General features: G+C 45.6%; 1 protein-coding gene and 1 long non-coding RNA gene across 6 annotated transcripts in view; one reads left to right on the top strand and one right to left on the bottom strand.

Annotated features, from left to right (window-relative positions):
* The window catches only part of lama5 (laminin, alpha 5), a 190183-nt gene that overhangs the window by 34164 nt on the left and 137634 nt on the right, over nt 1-18385 (bottom strand). For all 5 annotated transcript variants that reach the window (XM_052058657.1, XM_052058658.1, XM_052058659.1 and 2 more), the window contains exons 46-57: nt 16335-16518; nt 16109-16249; nt 15511-15656; nt 14684-14794; nt 14154-14265; nt 13519-13689; nt 12701-12897; nt 12507-12623; nt 2795-2949; nt 2594-2723; nt 2424-2526; nt 687-800 (exon numbers count right to left, since the gene is read on the bottom strand). In XM_052058657.1, coding sequence (XP_051914617.1) covers nt 687-800; nt 2424-2526; nt 2594-2723; nt 2795-2949; nt 12507-12623; nt 12701-12897; nt 13519-13689; nt 14154-14265; nt 14684-14794; nt 15511-15656; nt 16109-16249; nt 16335-16518 — 1681 coding nt within the window. The remainder of the gene's footprint in view (nt 1-686; nt 801-2423; nt 2527-2593; nt 2724-2794; nt 2950-12506; nt 12624-12700; nt 12898-13518; nt 13690-14153; nt 14266-14683; nt 14795-15510; nt 15657-16108; nt 16250-16334; nt 16519-18385) is intronic.
* LOC127596442 (uncharacterized) overlaps nt 1-18385 on the top strand; it is a 114017-nt gene that overhangs the window by 4564 nt on the left and 91068 nt on the right. The gene's annotated exons all lie outside the window — the stretch shown is intronic.

Below are 18385 nucleotides of genomic sequence, written 5' to 3'. Positions count from 1 at the left end.
AAGTTGATGCTGGTTTTTATTTCTTGGACTTGCCTGGTAAAAGTGTCACGTCGTGAGTTTGTTGAGTCTATTATCATCTTGACAAATCCTTTGAAATTTTCCTGTTGTTGTTGCAAGAGCGCCGTAAAAAGTTCTTTTTGTTGCTGGAGTAATTCATTTACTTGAGTGAGGGTCAGGGAATCCTTTTCCTGCTTTGTGTCTTGCTTCTGTTTGGGTGGCATTTTGTCGGGTCTCGTTGCTAGCCGGTTGTATGCTAGTTTGTGACGTGTCCAGTAGGCTTGCTGCTGGGTGTTTCTAACGTGGCAAGTGGGTTTACCGGCTCCCTCACGCTCGCTGGCGTTTGGTTGGTTGGTCTCTGGTCGTGGGTTCCAGCTGCGTAGCGACTTTTCGCAGTTAGCTTCCGTGCTAACGTCCGCCGTTAGCTTCCGTGCTAACGAGCTAGCGTTTCGTCCAGCCCCCTCTTCACGTCGCCAATTTCTACAAACGCGCCTCCACCGTGTTTCGCTCTGTTCTTTACTTTCAATTGTGGGAAAGCTTCACACGAGAGAAGCTATTGAGTGGATAAGCAGAAAATTACAACAATAATAACTCCGTGAAACCTTATCACAGTTTCTTGGTAAACCATAAAACGATTCATACCAATTAGTGTGTTATTTCGTGTTTTTGTGTGTGTTGAAGAGGCCTACTGGAGGAGGAGTTCAGGCTGTTCTGGACCGTATGGAAGTTTGTGACCACTTGATTTTGTTTGGTTTTGGCATCGTTCAGTCGCTTCTTCGCACCTTCCAGCTGAGGTCTTAACTCTGTGGCAGAAAAACACCTTAATGAGGAACAAAACACCAATACTCAAAAATATTATGCTTCCACAAAACAGATTTCCATCCACCATATCAAAGTCACACAAGGACACCATCTACACATGCTAAGCTATCATAGCAAACACCTAGCTTGCTCTCTCATGACTATGGCAATTCCCCGCATATTCACCATTCATAAATCATCAATTTACCGGTATGTTTTTTCTGTAAAACTTCTACACCCCCCACACCCCCCCCAAAAAAGCAAGAAAAAGAAAAAAAATCATGTTTGAATCCCAGGGAGGGTCCAATTTTAGCCTGGGTTGTTTGTGCCAGAGTTTGCTGCATGTGCATGTATATGTGGTTCAGATTTTCAAAATCGAATCCACTTTAAGCCGTTTAGTGTTAAGGGTGATGCGAGATATGTTTGAAATGATAGTTATCTGTTCTAGCATCATGGTTTATGGTATATTTAAACCAGCTCATGCCTGAGCATTTTTAGTGGTGGTCCCAAGCCCGCGCAAACGGTAAACATTGTGACAGGAAGGGCATCCAGTATACAACACTTTCCAATCCAGCGCAAATCACAAACAACTGCCTACAGTGTTGTCGACCGACAGTGTTCTGGTGGAAATTAGGCCAAAAAAAGAAGAAAAGAAACGAGGTTAGCTTACAGTGAAGAGGAACGTTAGGAGCGTTGGACAAAGTTAAAATGTTAAATGTACCGGTAGGCACAATTCATTCATTCATTTCTAGTTTCGCTAGTTTGTAGTTTTATTTCTAGTCCGCTCCAGCGTCGAATGTCCTGCGGCTGCTCTCCGGCTCTGTTTCGGCGGCGCAAGCCCAGCAACCTCCCTGCGACTCCTGCGGCCGCCCTCCGAACATGCTCTGGCGTCGCACATCTTGTGGCTGCCCTCTGAACCTGCAAGCCCTACGACTGCTGTTGGACTTTGCCCTGGCCACACAAATTCTGCCGCTGCCCTCATCTGGCCTTCGATGATCAGTCTTTGATTTTGGTTTTGACTTAGGATTCAGTTTCATGTTTTCCTCGTGTTCTTTTGTTGGTGCCTGTTGTGTCTATCTTGTTAGGTTTTTGTGCCCATCTGTGCTTGTTTACCCGATCCCTTGTATTATCCAATCAGCTCCCTCTTGTCTTATTTGTTTTTAGCATCTTGCTTTTTTTCCATCTATGTTGGTTCATTGGCTTTGTCACTTGCAACTGCTGTTTGTACACAGTGTACCATTATTTTCTACGCAAGCGGTGCGTCTGGTTGATATGACGGATTCAAATGTCAATGACGGCAGAATAACTATAAAAAGTTAGCATTCGGAGCGAATAACAATTTATTATTATTTTTCAGCTAATACATAGTTTGCCACGAAGCAAAGACACAGGGCTAGACTGTTGATTTTTGAGGTATTCAAACAAATATGCAGCATGCAGTTTAACAACCACCACCATTATTAAAGATGGATAACACATCATTAAATTCAGCGCAGTGATCTCAGGAATATGTCAGACTTCTGTGCTACACACTAATTGGCCAGTCTGCGTTTGAGGGACCTGGTTTAGCGAAAGGTGTACGGAGCTCCACTGAGCAAACGCTATCATTAAGGAGGCACTCATACCATTGTTGAGTTCCTCGCTGAGGTTTTCTACTTCCTCCTTCAACCCCACACTGCGGTTCCACAGAGACTCAACCATGTGGCCGAGGTTCTGGTTACCGATGTTCTAGAAGAACACAAGTGGTTAGAAACACAGGAGGAGTCAAAGAAAGAAATCAACAGATGACCTTCACCTCCATTGTCTTGCTCGCGTCTTCGTCTGCCTCGTCCGCTGCCGTCTCGGCTGCTTTGATGCTGTTGACGATATTGTTGTAGGCCTTGGTCATGTCCACCAAACCCTCGGTCTTTGTTTCTTCCACAAACCTAACAAGACACCACGTGAAGAACCACATACACTGTTTTTTTCCATGTTGTCACCATTCAGGACCATTTACTTGGACAGGTTTGCAGATAAGGCGTGTAGCATGTCAGCATGGTGCTCAGCTTCCTCCACCAGGGGTATCTTTAAGGTGGCCCAAGTGAAATCCTGCACTTTCTTGGACAATGGTGTCCTGGCACCATCGAGCTGCGCTGCCAAACGCTCATAATCCTGTGGGACAACACAATTCAGGACTTACATATATATAAACGTATGTGTGCATGTGCATGTGTGTGTGTGTGTGTGTGTGTGTGTTTGTGTGTGTTACAAACGGGCATAAACAATTACCCTGTTACTCAGACCAGCACTGACAACCATCAAGGAATCGTATAAGAGAAAAAAGTTAGTGATGAGACTAATTCTTGGTTTGTGGAGAACGATAGGGCTGCACTATTATGATTCTGAGGGTTGCACACTTTCAGGAGTCTTATCAAACACTGGAATATGAACTTTCTGCAGATGCGACTTTAGCCCAGTACTCACGAGAATCAAACCGCTTCTTGACAACATTCATTCATTCATTCATTCATTCATCTTCCGAGCCGCTTGATCCTCACTAGGGTCGCGGGGGGTGCTGGAGCCTATCCCAGCTGTCTTCGGGCAGTAGGCGGAGGACACCCTGAATCGGTTGCCAGCCAATCGCAGGGCACACAGAAACGAACAACCACTCGCACTCACACTCACACCTAGGGACAATTTAGAGTGTTCAATCAGCCTTCCACGCATGTTTTTGGAATGTGGGAGGAAACCGGAGCACCCGGAGAAAACCCATGCAGGCCCAGGGAGAACATGCAAACTCCACACAGGAAGGCCGGAGCTGGAATCGAACCCGATACCTCTGCACTGTGAAGCCGACGTGCTAACCACTGGGCTACTGGGCCCCCCTTCTTGACAACAGTCTTTTTCAAATTTCACATTTAATAAGACACTCCCAACAAAAAACAAACAAACAAAACGCAGTTTTACACAACACTGGAGATCAGCCTTTCAATGTCATGATCTGTGTTTTTTTTTTTTTAATTGCGTTTGACTTTGTTTCAAGTTTTGTCTCATTTTCTTGTGGTGCATCTTGCTTGTTAACTTTTTTGTGTTTCCAACAGTGCTCGTCAACCTGTTCCCTTGTGACCAATCAGCTTCCTCCGCCACTTACGTCTTGTCCAAGTGTTCCTTATTGTGCTGTCAGTTTGCTTGGAAATAGGCAACGACCTCACACTGCAGGGCTTGATGCCCAATTCAGATTTTTTTACTTCGATGTAGTCATTCACATTACAAAAACAAATGTGAACACAAAACTAATATGAACGCAAGGCGTCCGTGAGGTGTAACACATGCACACAGAGCACGACATCGAGTAACGTGAACCTAAAAAAAGCAGGCAGTTTTGCAGACGTAAACATGGTCCCACATGTGAATTGTCAGAGGAGCAAGGTGGGAGGAGGTAGAAATATAAAAACACAAATGTTTAGACTGATATATTTATGTATTTTTATACAGTGTAGTTTGCTCCTTTTATCTTTGGCTGTGTGTGTTTAATGCGCAGCATGTTTGCATGTTTCCACTGAGGACTGAGAGGAAAGAAATTTAATCTGTGTTGTATGTTATATTCATTATTATATCATTATATATATACATATTTGACAATAAAGATGACCGTGACTGTGACTATCAATGCTTATATAATAGTTACATTTTGTTTGCATAAAACCAACATTAGTTCATTTGTTTTTGTTTTTTTAATAGTCGTTGTCTTTTTGTACGAGAACAGGGCTGTGAATTGAGGAAGAGAAAATCGGAGTTAAGGGGAGGTCTGGGGGCAGCCCCCCAGTATAAGCCGGGGGGGGGCTACAATTTACGACGTACTGTATATGGTATATTCTGAGCATTTCCTGGAAGAAAATAATTGATCACAATAAGTAAATATTTTATGAGTTTTGGTCTACATTTTGCCACATAAAATAGCGACTGAGTTTTCGCTTTTAATTGTTTAAAATTTTATTTTTCTTTTTGATGGCATGTTAACTGTATCGGACCTACGTCAACTTAGTCCCTGCTCCTGTGCCCTCCTTGAAATATCTAATAATTGCACATGTAATTCATCTCTTAATCAAAATAAAAGTAAAAACAATGTAAATAACAATTTAAAGAAATGTTCATAAAAGAAAACTTCAAAAGGCATTTCAAAATGGCTTTTCTCACACACAATCTGATCTAACATCTTCAACACTAACAGAACCGAAACAAAATTATTTCATAAATGATTAGATCTACCTGGAAATCTGGAATTTGACAACTTCAATTTCACTCGTTTGGAATGTTTTTTTTTCTTGTATGTGGGCCACCAAATGGGTCCTCGCGCCTGATCCATACTTGATATCTTGGTGGCATAGCACGCTGTAAGCCTTTCCCGGTTCCTTGATTTTACGATCATGCAGGTACTCATTCCGACTTTATGTTTTTGATGTCACTTTCCCTGTCGATGTTTTTCACATGGTCTTTCTCACCGTTTCCTGTTGCACAATATCCCTTCTTGCGACAGACAATCATATTTTCGTAGCAAACCTTGACAACTGACAGTGTTTTTTTCTGATCAACACGTGATTACTGGCGAATACCGAGACAGGAAAGACAGAAGTTGGCACGAATCCTGCAAGGCATTCGTTGCAATGTTGTAAAAATAGGAAATACTGTATGGCAATGTCGTTCGTTGTAAAAATTCACATACGCAGTATATTTGCCCACGTTAAGTTCTTGTCGGCTTTGCCGAGTTGCAGTCAAAACAAACAAACAAACTCCGTGTTTCCGGCTGTATTGAGCTGCGGCGTAGGAGGCATGGTCGCCGCGCAAGGATATTAAAGCCAAGTAGACCCCTAACCTCTAATGATTTTTAACGTAAAGATAGAGGTTTTTGGGATGTTTTTGGAATGTGGGAGGTAACCGGAGTACTCGCAGGCACAGGGGGAACATGCAAACTCCACACAGGAAGGCCACAGCCGGAATCGAACCCTCCACCTCTGCACTGTGAGGCCTAGTAGTCAACCACTGGGCCGCCATCTCTCGCTCTTTCTCTCTCTCTCCATATATATGGATATATATGTATTAGAGCTGTCAGTTTAGTGTGCTTCTATTGGCATTAATTTAAATGAATTTTAACGGGATTCAATTTTTTCTCACAAGATTAACGCGGCACACGTCACAGCGGATGTAACGTTGCTCTATAAATAAACCGGAAACAAAACAACAAGCGCGCTGCATAGGTCCACCACGTTTCTTTTGCCAGCCACGGCAGCGCGAGACACCGAGAACTGATACTTAAAGAGTATATGAATGGAAAGTTTACTTTTAAAAAGTTGCCAGATTGTTCCACTGAAAAGACCAAAGTTACCTGTATCATACAGGTATACAATGTATGCCACTGACCCGATTGTTACTTGATTGGAACTATTTTGTGTGAAAGGTTACAGTGTTCCGTGTCCATATAAATAGAGCGGGTGAAGCTTCTCTGTGTTCGTCTGACAGTGACGGTGAAGTTCAGCGGTGCATTGGTAGCGACCTAGTGAAACTAAAACGTCTTCAGTGTTGTCATTGCACCAAGTGTAGTCATCCGAAATGATGTCTACACAAAACCGTAGAGGGACTTCCGCGCAAGAAGGACCAACAGAATCAACATAGCCTGACTGCTGTGTTCAAAGCAAACTTGAGAAAAACAAAGTATGCAACCATGGCTTAAATCCACTATAGGCTGAGTACTAGTTTACCACAGATGTTCACTTAATAATAATGTTATATTGCTCTGTTTTGATTCCATAAAAAGAGCTGTTAAAGCAGCTGTTGTGTGACAAAATATTTTTTTCACGGTTGTTAATGGACAGCAATATTGTGTGAGAGATTTGAATAACCGCTCCAAATGAAAAATGTTCATGTACAATTGAAAATCGAAATTGTTATTTCAGTAAATATTAGCATTTTGCACATAGAAAACTGATTCATGATTCCATTTTGATGAGAGCATTAGAAAAATATACCGGTTTTTAAAAAAATATAAAAGGAAATTCAGAAACGATAAAAAATGTACAAGCAATCACGATTCATTTTTGGTGAATTTGAGTTAATTATGACAGTTGCATTTTTAATTAGATTAAATATTTTATCGTTTTATATATATATATATATATATATATATATATATATATATATATATATATATATATATATATATATATATGGGCGGCCCGGTAGTCCAGTGGTTAGCACGTCGACTTCACAGTGCAGAGGTACCGGGTTCGATTCCAGCTCCGGCCTCCCTGTGTGGAGTTTGCATGTTCTCCCCGGGCCTGCGTGGGTTTTCTCCGGGTGCTCCGGTTTCCTCCCACATTCCAAAAATATGCATGGCAGGCTGATTGAACACTCTAAATTGTCCCTAGGTGTGTGTGTGAGCGTGGATGGTTGTTCGTCTCTGTGTGCCCTGCGATTGGCTGGCAACCGATTCAGGGTGTCCCCCGCCTACTGCCCGAAGGCAGCTGGGATAGGCTCCAGCACCCCCCGCGACCCTAGTGAGGATCAAGCGGCTCGGAAGATGAATGAATGAATGAATGAATATATATATATATATATATATATATATATATATATATATATAATTTTTAAAAAATCCTCGTCTCACCCCTTGGGTGGTGTCTGTCCCTCATTCAGCTCGGGTCCTCTACCCTCCTCTGCCAGGAAGCTTGAGGGTTCTGCGCAGTATCCATGCTGTTCCCAGCACTGCACATTTCTGGACTGCGATGTCCGATGTTGTTCCCGGGATCTGTTGCAACCACTCATCTAGTTTGGGGGTCACTGCCCCGAGTGCGCCGACCACCACAGGCATGACTGTCACCTTTACCTTCCAGGCTCTCTCCAGCTCCTCTCTGAGCCCTTGGTATTTCTCAAGATCACGATATCTGGTTGGTTCGCCATTGCCATCTTGTCAGTCTGGATCTGGAAGTCCCACAGGATCTTCGCTCTGTCATTCTCCACCACCTTCGGAGGCGTTTCCCATTTTGACCTTGGGGTTTCCAGTCCATACTCCGCACAGATGTTTCGGTAGACTATGCCAGCCACCTGGTTATGGCGTTCCATGTAGGCTTTCCCTGCCAGCATCTTACACCCTGCAGTTATGTGTTGGATCGTCTCAGGTGCCTCTTTGCACAACCTACACCTTGGGTCTTGTCTGGTGTGGTATATCTGGGCCTCGATGGCTCTGGTGCTCAAGGCCTGCTCCTGAGCAGCCAGGATGAGTGCCTCTGTGCTGTCCTTCAGGCCAGCCCTCTCTAGCCACTGATAGGACTTCTTGAGATCAGTCACTTCAGTTATGGTCCGGTGGTACATCCCGTGTAGGGGCTTGTCCTCCCATGATCGTCCCTCTTCCAGCGCCTCATCTTCTGTTCCCCATTGTCTGAGACATTCTCTGAGTACGTCATCCGTTGGAGCCTTCTCCTTGATGTATTCATGGAGCTTGGATGTTTCATCCTGGACAGTGGCTCTCACACTCACTAGTCCTCGGCCTCCTTCCTTTCGGCTTGCGTACAGTCTCAGGGTGCTGGATTTGGGATGGAACCCTCCATGCATGGTTAGGAGCTTTCGGGTCTTAACGTCCGTGGTCTGAATCTCTTCCTTTGGCCACCTTATTATTCCTGCAGGGTATCTGATCACTGGCAGGGCATAGCTGTTTATTGTCCGGGTCTTATTCTTGCCATTGAGCTGGCTTCTTAGGACTTGCCTCACTCGCTGGAGGTATTTGGCCGTAGCCGCTTTCCTTGTTGCCAGTTCGAGGTTGCCATTGGCTTGTGGTATACCAAGGTACTTGTAGCTGTCCTCAATGTCTGCTATTGTTCCTTCAGGGAGTGAGACCCCTTCAGTGCGGACTACCTTTCCTCTCTTAGTCACTATCCGACTACATTTCTCAAGCCCGAATGACATCCCGATGTCGCTGCTGTAGATCCTGGTTGTGTGGATCAGGGAGTCTATGTCACTTTCGCTCTTAGCATACAGCTTTATGTCATCCATGTAGAGGAGGTGACTGATCGTAGCTCCATTTCTGAGGCGGTATCCATAGCCTGTCTTGGTGATTACTTGGCTTAGGGGGTTCAGTCCTATGCAGAACAGCAGTGGGGAGAGTGCATCACCTTGGTATATGCCACATTTGATGGACACTTGGGTAAGTGGCTTGCCATTGGCTTCAAGTGTGGTTTTCCACATCCTCATCGAGTTCGCAACGAAGGCTCTTGGGGTCCTGTTCACCTTATACAACTCCAAGCATTCAGTGATCCATGTATGTGGCATCGAGTCATAGGCTTTCTTGTAATCAATCTAAGCTGTGCACAGGTTGGTACATCAGGACCTGCAGTCTTGTGCGACTGTTCTGTCAACCAGGAGCTGATGTTTGGCTCCTCTGGTATCTCTACCAATGCCTTTCTGCGCTTCGTTCGTGTATTGATCCACGTGTCCACTTATCCTAGCCGCAATGATGCCTGAGATGAGCTTCCATGTTGTGAGAGACAGGTTATTGGCCGATAGTTGGATGGGGCTGCACCCTTCGAGGGATCCTTCATGATCAGGATCGTTCGCCCTTCGGTTAGCCATTCTGGGTGAGTCCCATCCCTCAGCAGCTGGTTCATTTGTACTGCTAGGCGCTCATGGAGTGCTGTGAGTTTCTTTAGCCAGTAGGTGAAGGACCATGTCCGGGCCTGGTGCTGTCCAGTTCTTCATATCTGAGGCTCTTTCCTGTATGTCTGCCACGGTTATGGTAACTGGGTTCTGTTCAGGGAGGTTGCTGTGCTCCTCTCTAAGGGTCACCAGCCATTGTGCACTGCTGTTATGTGCATCCTCCTTCTCCCATATGCCTTTCCAGTACCTTTCAGTTTCCAGTCTTGGTGGGTCAGCTCTGTTGTTAGGACCCTGCCACTGAGCGTACACTTGTATATATATATACTGGTATAGTATAGTATAGTATAGTATAGTATAGTATAGTATAGTATAGTATAGTATAGTATAGTATAGTATAGTATATACACACACGCCACGTACGCGCACACACACACACACACACACGTTTTTTTTCCTAGCTGCCCATCATGTCTGATGATGACACTTGCTCCAAGGGAGGGGAGGATGGGTGGGGGGTCGGGGGTCAGCGACTCTCTCGCTGTCGCTGCTGCCACTTCTCGTGGGCATAGAGACCGATCCTTGAGCCGCAGACTCGACCACAGATGGAGCAAGGGAAACCGGTTACCAGGGGGGTATCAGCTGCCCGCTGATGTCGTTGAATGCGTTTCTCGGTTCTTCTGGCTTGGTTAATTTGGTGTATTTGAGAGATTGCAGTGGCACAAGTGATCTGCCAGGTTGGTCTGTTGAGTGCAAGTGTTTCAAGCTGCGTGGGGTTGACGTTGGCTCGCTTTAGGAGGTCCCTGCTGTAGTCCTTGAGGCGTCGCTTTTGCCCCCCAGCAGAACGCTTTGCACCTCTCAGTTGGCCATAGAGGACCTGGCGGGGCAGGCGGTTGTCTGGCATGCGAATGGTGTGTCCGATCCACCAAAGATGTTTCTTCGCCACGGCCGCTTCCATGCAGATGGAAGTGGTGCTTTTGAGGATGTCTGTATGGGGAATTCGATCTTCCCAGGACAGGCCGAGGATCTTTTGCAAGCAGCGGATGTGGAAGGCTTCCAAGGTAGTAATGTGCCGGCGATATGGAGTCCATGACTCTGACCCGTAGAGCAGAGTGGAGAGACATACTGCATTATACACAGCAATCTTGGTACGGGTCTTCAGGTTTCGGTTTTCAAAGACCCTGCTGCATAGGCGACCAAATAATGATGATGCTTTATTAATACGGGTGTGGACTTCAGTGTCAAGGGAACAGTTTGACAATAAAGTGGAGCCAAGGTAGGTGAAATGGTCCACTACTTTTAGTGGAGTGCCATTAATGTGAAAGGTGGGGGATGTGGAAGTTGGGGTAGTGAGTTGGAACATGACCTCAGTTTTTTTAATGTTAATCTGAAGACCAAAGGATTGGTACAGATTGGAAATGGTGTCCAGGGCGTGCTGCATAGAGTTTGAACTGTGAGCTAGTATAGTGCAGTCATCAGCATACTGAAGCTCACAGATCTGACAGATTTTTGTCTTTGTGTGAGCCTGGAGCCGTCTGATGTTGAAGAGGCTTCCGTCTAGGCGGTACTCCATATGGACACCGTCTTCATGTCCCATACCACGGTGGAAGAGCCACGTAATGGCAGAAAGGAGGATGTTAAAAAGCACTGGAGCCAAGACACAACCCTGCTTCACCCCAACTTTCACCTTGAAGAGCTCTGACTGGAGTCCTCCAATGAGCACTCTGGCTTGCATCCCATCATGCAGCTGCTGGAGGATGCTGAGAAACTTGGGTGGCACTCCAAGTTTGGAGAGGTGTTTCCAGAGCAACTCACGGTTGATGGTGTCAAAGGCTTTGCTGAGATCGATGAAGGCTATGTACAGGTCCTTGTGATATTCTCTGCTTTTCTCCATTAGCTGTCTTAAAACAAAGATCATGTCAATGGTGGATCTAGTCTTCCGGTAGCCACACAGAGTTTCTGGAAACATACTTTCTGAGATGTGCTTGACCAGCCTGCTGAGCATGATTTTGGCCAAGATCTTTCCTGCGGTGGAGAGGAGAGAGATTCCTCGGCTATTCCCACAGGCTGCTCTGTCCCCTTTCTGCTTATAAATAACAACAATGTTAGCATCCTTCCAATCCTGCGGGACAGTCCCATATTCCCAGATGTTTTGAATCAGGAGGTGCAGTCGGCGCGTGAGGAGATAACCTCCGTGTTTGAAAACCTCTGCAGGGATGCCAAGGATCTCATGGTGGTCCTTGAGGAGTGCAGAGCCATCTGCTGAACGGATTGGAGCAATTGCCCGCTTCTTGGGACCATACAGTGCACACACACACACACACACACACACACACAGTGGGGCAAAGAAGCATTTCAAGGTCCTGGAGTGGCCTAGGCAGTCTCCAGATCTCAACCCCATCGAAAATGATGGAGTTGAAAGTCTGTGTTGCCCAACGGCAGCCCCAAAACATCACTGCTCTAGAGAAGATCTGCATGGAGGAATGGGCCAAAATACCAGCAACAGTGTGTGAAAAGCTTGTGCAGAGTTACAGAAAACGTTTGGCCTCCGTTATTGCCAACAAAGGGTACATAACAAAGCATTGAGAAGAACTTTTGGTATTGACCAAATACTTATATTCCACCATGATTTGCAAATAAATTCTTTAAAAATCAAACAATATAATTTTCTGAGTTTTTCCCCCACATTCTGTCTCTCATGGTTGAGCTTTACCCATGTTGACAATGACAGGCCTCTCTAATGTTTTCAAGTAGGACAACTTGCACAATTGGTGGTTGACTAAATACTTATTTGCCCCACTGTGTGTGTGTGTGTGTGTGTGTGTGTGTGTGTGTGTGTGTGTGTGTGTGTGTGTGTGGATAGATAGATAGATAGATAGATAGATAGATAGATAGATAGATAGATAGATAGATAGATAGATAGATAGATAGATAGATAGATAGATAGATAGATAGATAGATAGATAGATAGATAGATAGATAGATAGATAGATAGATAGATAGATAGATAGATAGATAGATAGATATAGAGAGAACGGTGAAGTATATGCAATCTTCCAGACGCGGCATATCTGGGTATGTGTGCGCACCTCTGTGGAGTCATGCAGCATAGACAGCAGCTCGTTGACTTGAGCAACGTGGTCTTCCGCCATGTGCAGCTGCTCATCTGCTTCTTTGCGTTTCGATGTCAGCTCATCCACTTTCCTCTGAGACAGCAGAAGCGCAAGTGATCTTCATGACTTCTCACCCTGCTCCTCTTTGACGATGACTCTGCTACACTCACCTTGCTGTCCTGCAGCATCTTCTGGTTGCTATTGTTGACCTCAGTGGCTTGGGCCGTCTTGTTGATTGACTCGTTCAGGGCGTCCCGCAGTGCCATCATGCCATTGTGAATGCGGGACAGGAACTCTTTGGCGGTTTCACCCACATTCACGTTGTCCTCCTGGCGACGCGCCAAGTCCTTGTCGACACGCTCCAACACTATCCGCATACATGTCATGTCACTTCCTTTATGCCAGTGTCTTTCAAACACTGTACCACGGCACACTATTGTCAGTTGTGCCGTGGGAAATGATCCAATTTGTATGCCTGTGCGGTCTATCGCCGGGCAGAATAATCAAGCAACGTGCACGCGCCCTGAAAGGAAGTTACCATGTCGCTGAATTTGTGACTACCGTAAATCAAAAAAAGTCCCGTTGGCAATGTAAATTCGGACCCGAAGCGGCTAAAAAAACAGCCTGACTGCTGTAAAAACAAATAACAGAAAAAAAACTGGAGGAAGCACGATGTGCGTCTTTCATCGATTGCTGCCAGGATATCAGATCTGTGTTCATCCAAACCATTTATCACAGTGAGAATAAATGTGAAAAATTATAAAATATTTGATTGATGTTTGATTCGTATTCAAGTTGTTATAATGTAATGTTATTCTTCAATATTTAAAAAAAACGCTTCTAATAACAATATAACATTAAAATAAGCTTTTTTCACATTTTCAGTTAGTGGTGTGCCGTGAGATTTTTTCAGTGAAAGAAGTGCCTTAGCTCGAAAACGATTGAAAAACACTGCTTCACGCCACATCGTGGAACCGAGACAACTTACGTTTGTCCGCTAACATCTTCTCCCGGTCGGCCATTTTCTTCTGTCCTGTGCAGCTTCTGCTTCTCATTTTGCCCAACATGGTCTCCACCTCCTCCATCTTCCTCTTCTGATCGCCTCTGTCCTGATCTACTTCTGTGTTATTGAGCGACCAATTTGCCATGCGCATGATGTCTGCAAGGGTTGACATCCACAACGTTTCAAAAAGTGGTAGTTAATGACAGTGCAGAGCCAATAACTACAGTGTATATGATCAGATGCTATTGTAATCTCTCAGTGTACAGTATCGACGTCATGGATACTGTACACTGTACATGCCAACACCATGTACGGAAACATAGTCGCACAGTCGACCACTCGGGGAAAATCAGCATGTAATTAACACGCTCTGAAATGCACCGGGGGCCGGATATAAAAAAACCTTAAAGAAATATACAATCCCCTTTTAATCGGCAGAACATGAAGTGATTACTGACAAATGGTATAATTTCTGCCACTAAATGTGAGTTTGTCTGCCTTTCTGAGCACTCATTTATATCGAAAAGATAAGTGGTTCCACAAAACGATCAGCTTACACTTTTTTAGACAATCAATAAATGAATCAACACACTGGGCATTGAACTTTTTTTTACCCCTACCATTTAAATCCATGGTCACCATGTGGATATCTTCGAGCATGTTGTGCGCCCTCTGGTGAGTGTTCAAGGTGCTGTTTGTCAGCTCGCTGAGATGCTCAGCCATCGGAACAGTCTGAGGATGTCACCATAAGATCAGCATGGACATGAGCAGTGTCCGAATGGGAATGTTTAAGCTCCAACAAGCACTCTAGTTGGATATTTGCAATTGGGCATTCTGTGATGTTGGCTAGCCTAATAATGATGTCAGGATGTCAACTAAAATGAGGAAGCTGACACGTTGAACAACAACATAGGCCGTGACTTATCTCCATGATAAGAAAACGAAAGTGTGCCATCGTTCCCCCCAAGGTATCCTCTGGTAGTAAGCTATTCTAAAACTATTCTCGTTTACCCCAGAAGCGGTGTGCAGAAACCAAAGACGTACAGTAATATAAATACTGATTTGGACCGTGTCTACAGACACAATATTATTAAATCTATTGTTAAAAAATGTGAACCACAATGGACTGTTTGATGGAAACATACATCACCTTGTCCTGCAGCATGTCCACATCGGCGCTAATGTTCACAATCTCGCCTTCCAGTACGATGGCGCCATGGCGGCTGCCATCCAACGAGGTGTTGTACTTCTCGATGGCATGCTGCGATGGCCACAAGATGTCAACCAATTTTTATGAAACTTCAATACCACAGTCCTAATTGCCCCACAGGGATAAATCAAGTTTTCTGAATCTGAATGGTTTGGTCAAGGTACGCTCACATCCTTTCCCAACATTTGAAGCCACACACGCAGCAAAAAACAAGCATCGCTATGTCTTTTAATGAAAACAAAACATGCTTAATATATTTTTGTTATGCTATTTTTGCAACGCATAAAGAAGGTTTTCCCAAACAACCCCTTAACACTCTGACACAGTTGATGTACCCTGATGCCCAATCCATCACCTCCCCCTCAAAAAATGCAAAACTGCTTATTATATTCATCTTTTCATCAAGCCACGACTTCCTGAAACAGCCCGCTGCAAATGCTGCACTTCTAGCAAGCATGACAGCCCTTCCCAAACTTTTTAATGCCCCCACTACCTTGACCATGCCTTTTGAGTTGGCACACACTTACCACCACACTACAACACCGCGCCCCTCCCCACCCCAACTTCCCAAAGCAGTATAAAAAAGAAATTTTAGCCTCTCCATGTTCTGATCTTAAGTCGAACTACCTTTTCCAATTTTTTTAAATCATGCCTGCTCTTCACCACCAATACATAATTGGCACACTGCTAATTGCAGCAACATAACCCATGCTTAACCCACTCCAAATGCCCCGCCCCCCAAAAAGTAGTGTGTGTGTGAAACTCACAGCAACGGCATTCACTGATGTGTTGAGCTTGTGCAGCTGCGTCCAGGCCATGGTGCTGGCATTGAGGTTGTGCAGCTGTGCAGCAAGGGAGTCAAAGTCGATCTTGTGCAGATCATCCAGCAGGACGACGACGCAGCTATCACATGCTGCCATGGGAGCAGAACATCGCATGACATGAATGTATTATGCCTGTGTGCGTGACGTGTGTGCGGCGACGTGACTATGAGGGGCTGCCAGGGTGTGTCAGGACGACCTCCCACATTCGGTATCGAATCCGAAAGCAGTTTAGGACCACATTTCAGTGATAACAAAGACATTTATTTCAAAGCTGGATGGATTGGGAGGTTTTCAACGGAAATGCCCAATGGTTCAACACAGCGCTTCATTGATGGCACTTCACCTTACTCCCTTGTTCTTATCTATTTTCTGAATATCTACCTATCAGCCTGATAGCGTTTCAGCAGTGGTGTGAGAAGCGTTTCAGCAGTGTGAGTGGCTGCATCAGGACGGCATTTTTGTAGTGTTCAACTTTATTTTGAATTCCATACTTGACAATACCTCATACAGAATGCATTTATATGTGTGTGTGTGTTTTCACCTTCGCAGTGTAGGTCGTGACCGTGCGTGACAAGAACATTGTGTTCATGCGAACAGATTTCACACTGTTTTCCCGTCATCCCGTCCCGACAGTGGCACTCTCCGGTCCGCGGGTCGCACTGACCGCCCCTACAGTGACACGCTGATCCCACAGACATGTCACACCATCAGTACCGTCAATTGATGCAAGGTCATTTGCCAGCTTGTTTGTGTTCACGCTCGCTCACGCTTGCATCCATCAGCGCCATAGCCCCAGAATCCGGGAGCACACTGGCGACAGTTGGGTCCGTTGACTCCTGGTTGGCACTTGCACTGACCGCTCTGGTGGTCACAAGGCTGCACTAGTGCTGCAGAAGCGCCACAGTCGCACAGACGGCACCCGACACATGACTCGAAGCCAAACGAGCCGTCCTGAGAAACAGGAACAATGAGATTTTGATTTGGAGCCGTGAACAAAATTGAATGTGAAAATAGGGTCAAAATGTCACAAATGTAAAAGATAGTACAGAGACGTCATACTAAAGTGTCTTCAATATTGTGTGTACAAGTCATTGTGTGTAGACTGTTTGTCCATTAAATGTGAGATTAAACATTTAAGTAAATGTTTTCTGATTTGACAATTTCTGAAAATGTCCTGCTCTGTCATGACAACAACAAAAGCTGTTGACGGCAACCTCTTGTCCCCGTCAGCTGTTCACCCGAGGAGTAGGTGCGGCGATAGAGCTGTGCCGAACTGTCAAATAATATTTATGTGGTTGCCTCGGACGGGACGGTGGGCCACCCTAAGTGTTTCCCAATCCGGGGTATGCAAACACATTGCAGTCGGTACGTGGAAACACAAAATATTCTATTTCCAAGATGGCAGGCAAATATTCTCAATCATTTCATAAGACCAACAATAAAGTGGTTTACGTGAGCTTTAACTTGTCTTCCAAGCAAATTTGGATAAATGGTTGAAACGCCCGGTTGCTCTGGATTCAGAGAAGAGGGTTCATAGGAGCCTCTGAGACACGCAGGGAAGAGCTCAAACAATTTCCACAATGACTCAACCAAAAATGACTCCCCTCCGTGAGTCGTCACCTTACCGTGGTGGAGGGGGTTGTTTGTCCCAATGATCCTAGAAACTAAGTTGTCTGCGGCTTTATGCCCCTGGCAGGGTCACCCATGGCAAACAGGTTCTAGGTGAGGGGCCAGACAAAGCACGGCTCAAAGACCCTGATGATGATTGCAATAAATGGATCTAGGTTTCCCTTGCCCGGACGCGGGTCACCGGGGCCCCCCTCTGGAGCCAGGCCTGGAGGTGGGGCTCGTTGGCAAGCGCCTGGTGGCCGGGCTTACACCCGTGGGGCCCGGCCGGGCACAGCCCGAAGAGGCAACGTGGGTCCCCCTTCCCATGGGCTCACCAGCCATGAGAGGGGCCAAAGGGGTCGGGTGCAATGTGAGCTGGGCGGCAGCCAAAGGCGGGGACCCTGGCGGTCCGATCCTCGGCTGCAGAAGCTAGCTCTTGAGACATGGAATGTCACCTCTCTGGCAGGGAAGGAGCCCGAGCTGGTGTGTGAGGCAGAGAATTTCCGACTGGATATAGTCGGACTTGCCTCCACACACAGCCTGGGTTCTGGTACCAGTTCTCTCGAGAGGGGTTGGACTCTCTTCCACTCTGGAGTTGCTCACGGTGAGAGGCGCAGAGCAGGTGTGGGCATACTCATTGCCCCCCGCTCAGTGCCTGTACATTGGGGTTCACACCGGTAGACGAGAGGGTTGCCTCCCTACGCCTTCGGGTGGGTGGACGGGTCCTGACTGTTGTTTGTGCATATGCACCTAACAGCAGCTCAGCATACCCACCCTTTTTGGAGTCCTTGGAGGGTGTGCTGGAGAGTACCGTATTTTCACGACTATTCGACGCATCGTACTAATGGCCGCAGTCTCATTAATGCGTGACATTTCTGTATTTTACACATACACAGGACGCATCGTACGAATAGCCGCAGTTTTACAGTGGTAAAACATACGCCAGCTTAAACATATGGCATGCATGCACGCACTCTAACACGTTAGCTTGAAGCATACGGTAGCATGCCAAGACATACAGATAAGATAAAAACAAGTTTTTAAAAAGGCAACGAAAGCAGAACTGAGTTCGGGTGTATTTTATTTAGCCATCGTACAATGTTCTCACGTTTTTCGATCAATCATCACCCAGAAATCCATCAAAGTCCTCATCCTCTGTATCAGAAGCAGAGGACTGCACATCTCAGTTGTCATTGAATGCATCACATGC

The sequence above is a fragment of the Hippocampus zosterae genome, chromosome 2, assembly GCF_025434085.1.
Source record: "Hippocampus zosterae strain Florida chromosome 2, ASM2543408v3, whole genome shotgun sequence".
Taxonomy (NCBI): Eukaryota; Metazoa; Chordata; class Actinopteri; order Syngnathiformes; family Syngnathidae; genus Hippocampus; species Hippocampus zosterae.
This window is presented reverse-complemented; position numbering and strand designations above follow the sequence as displayed.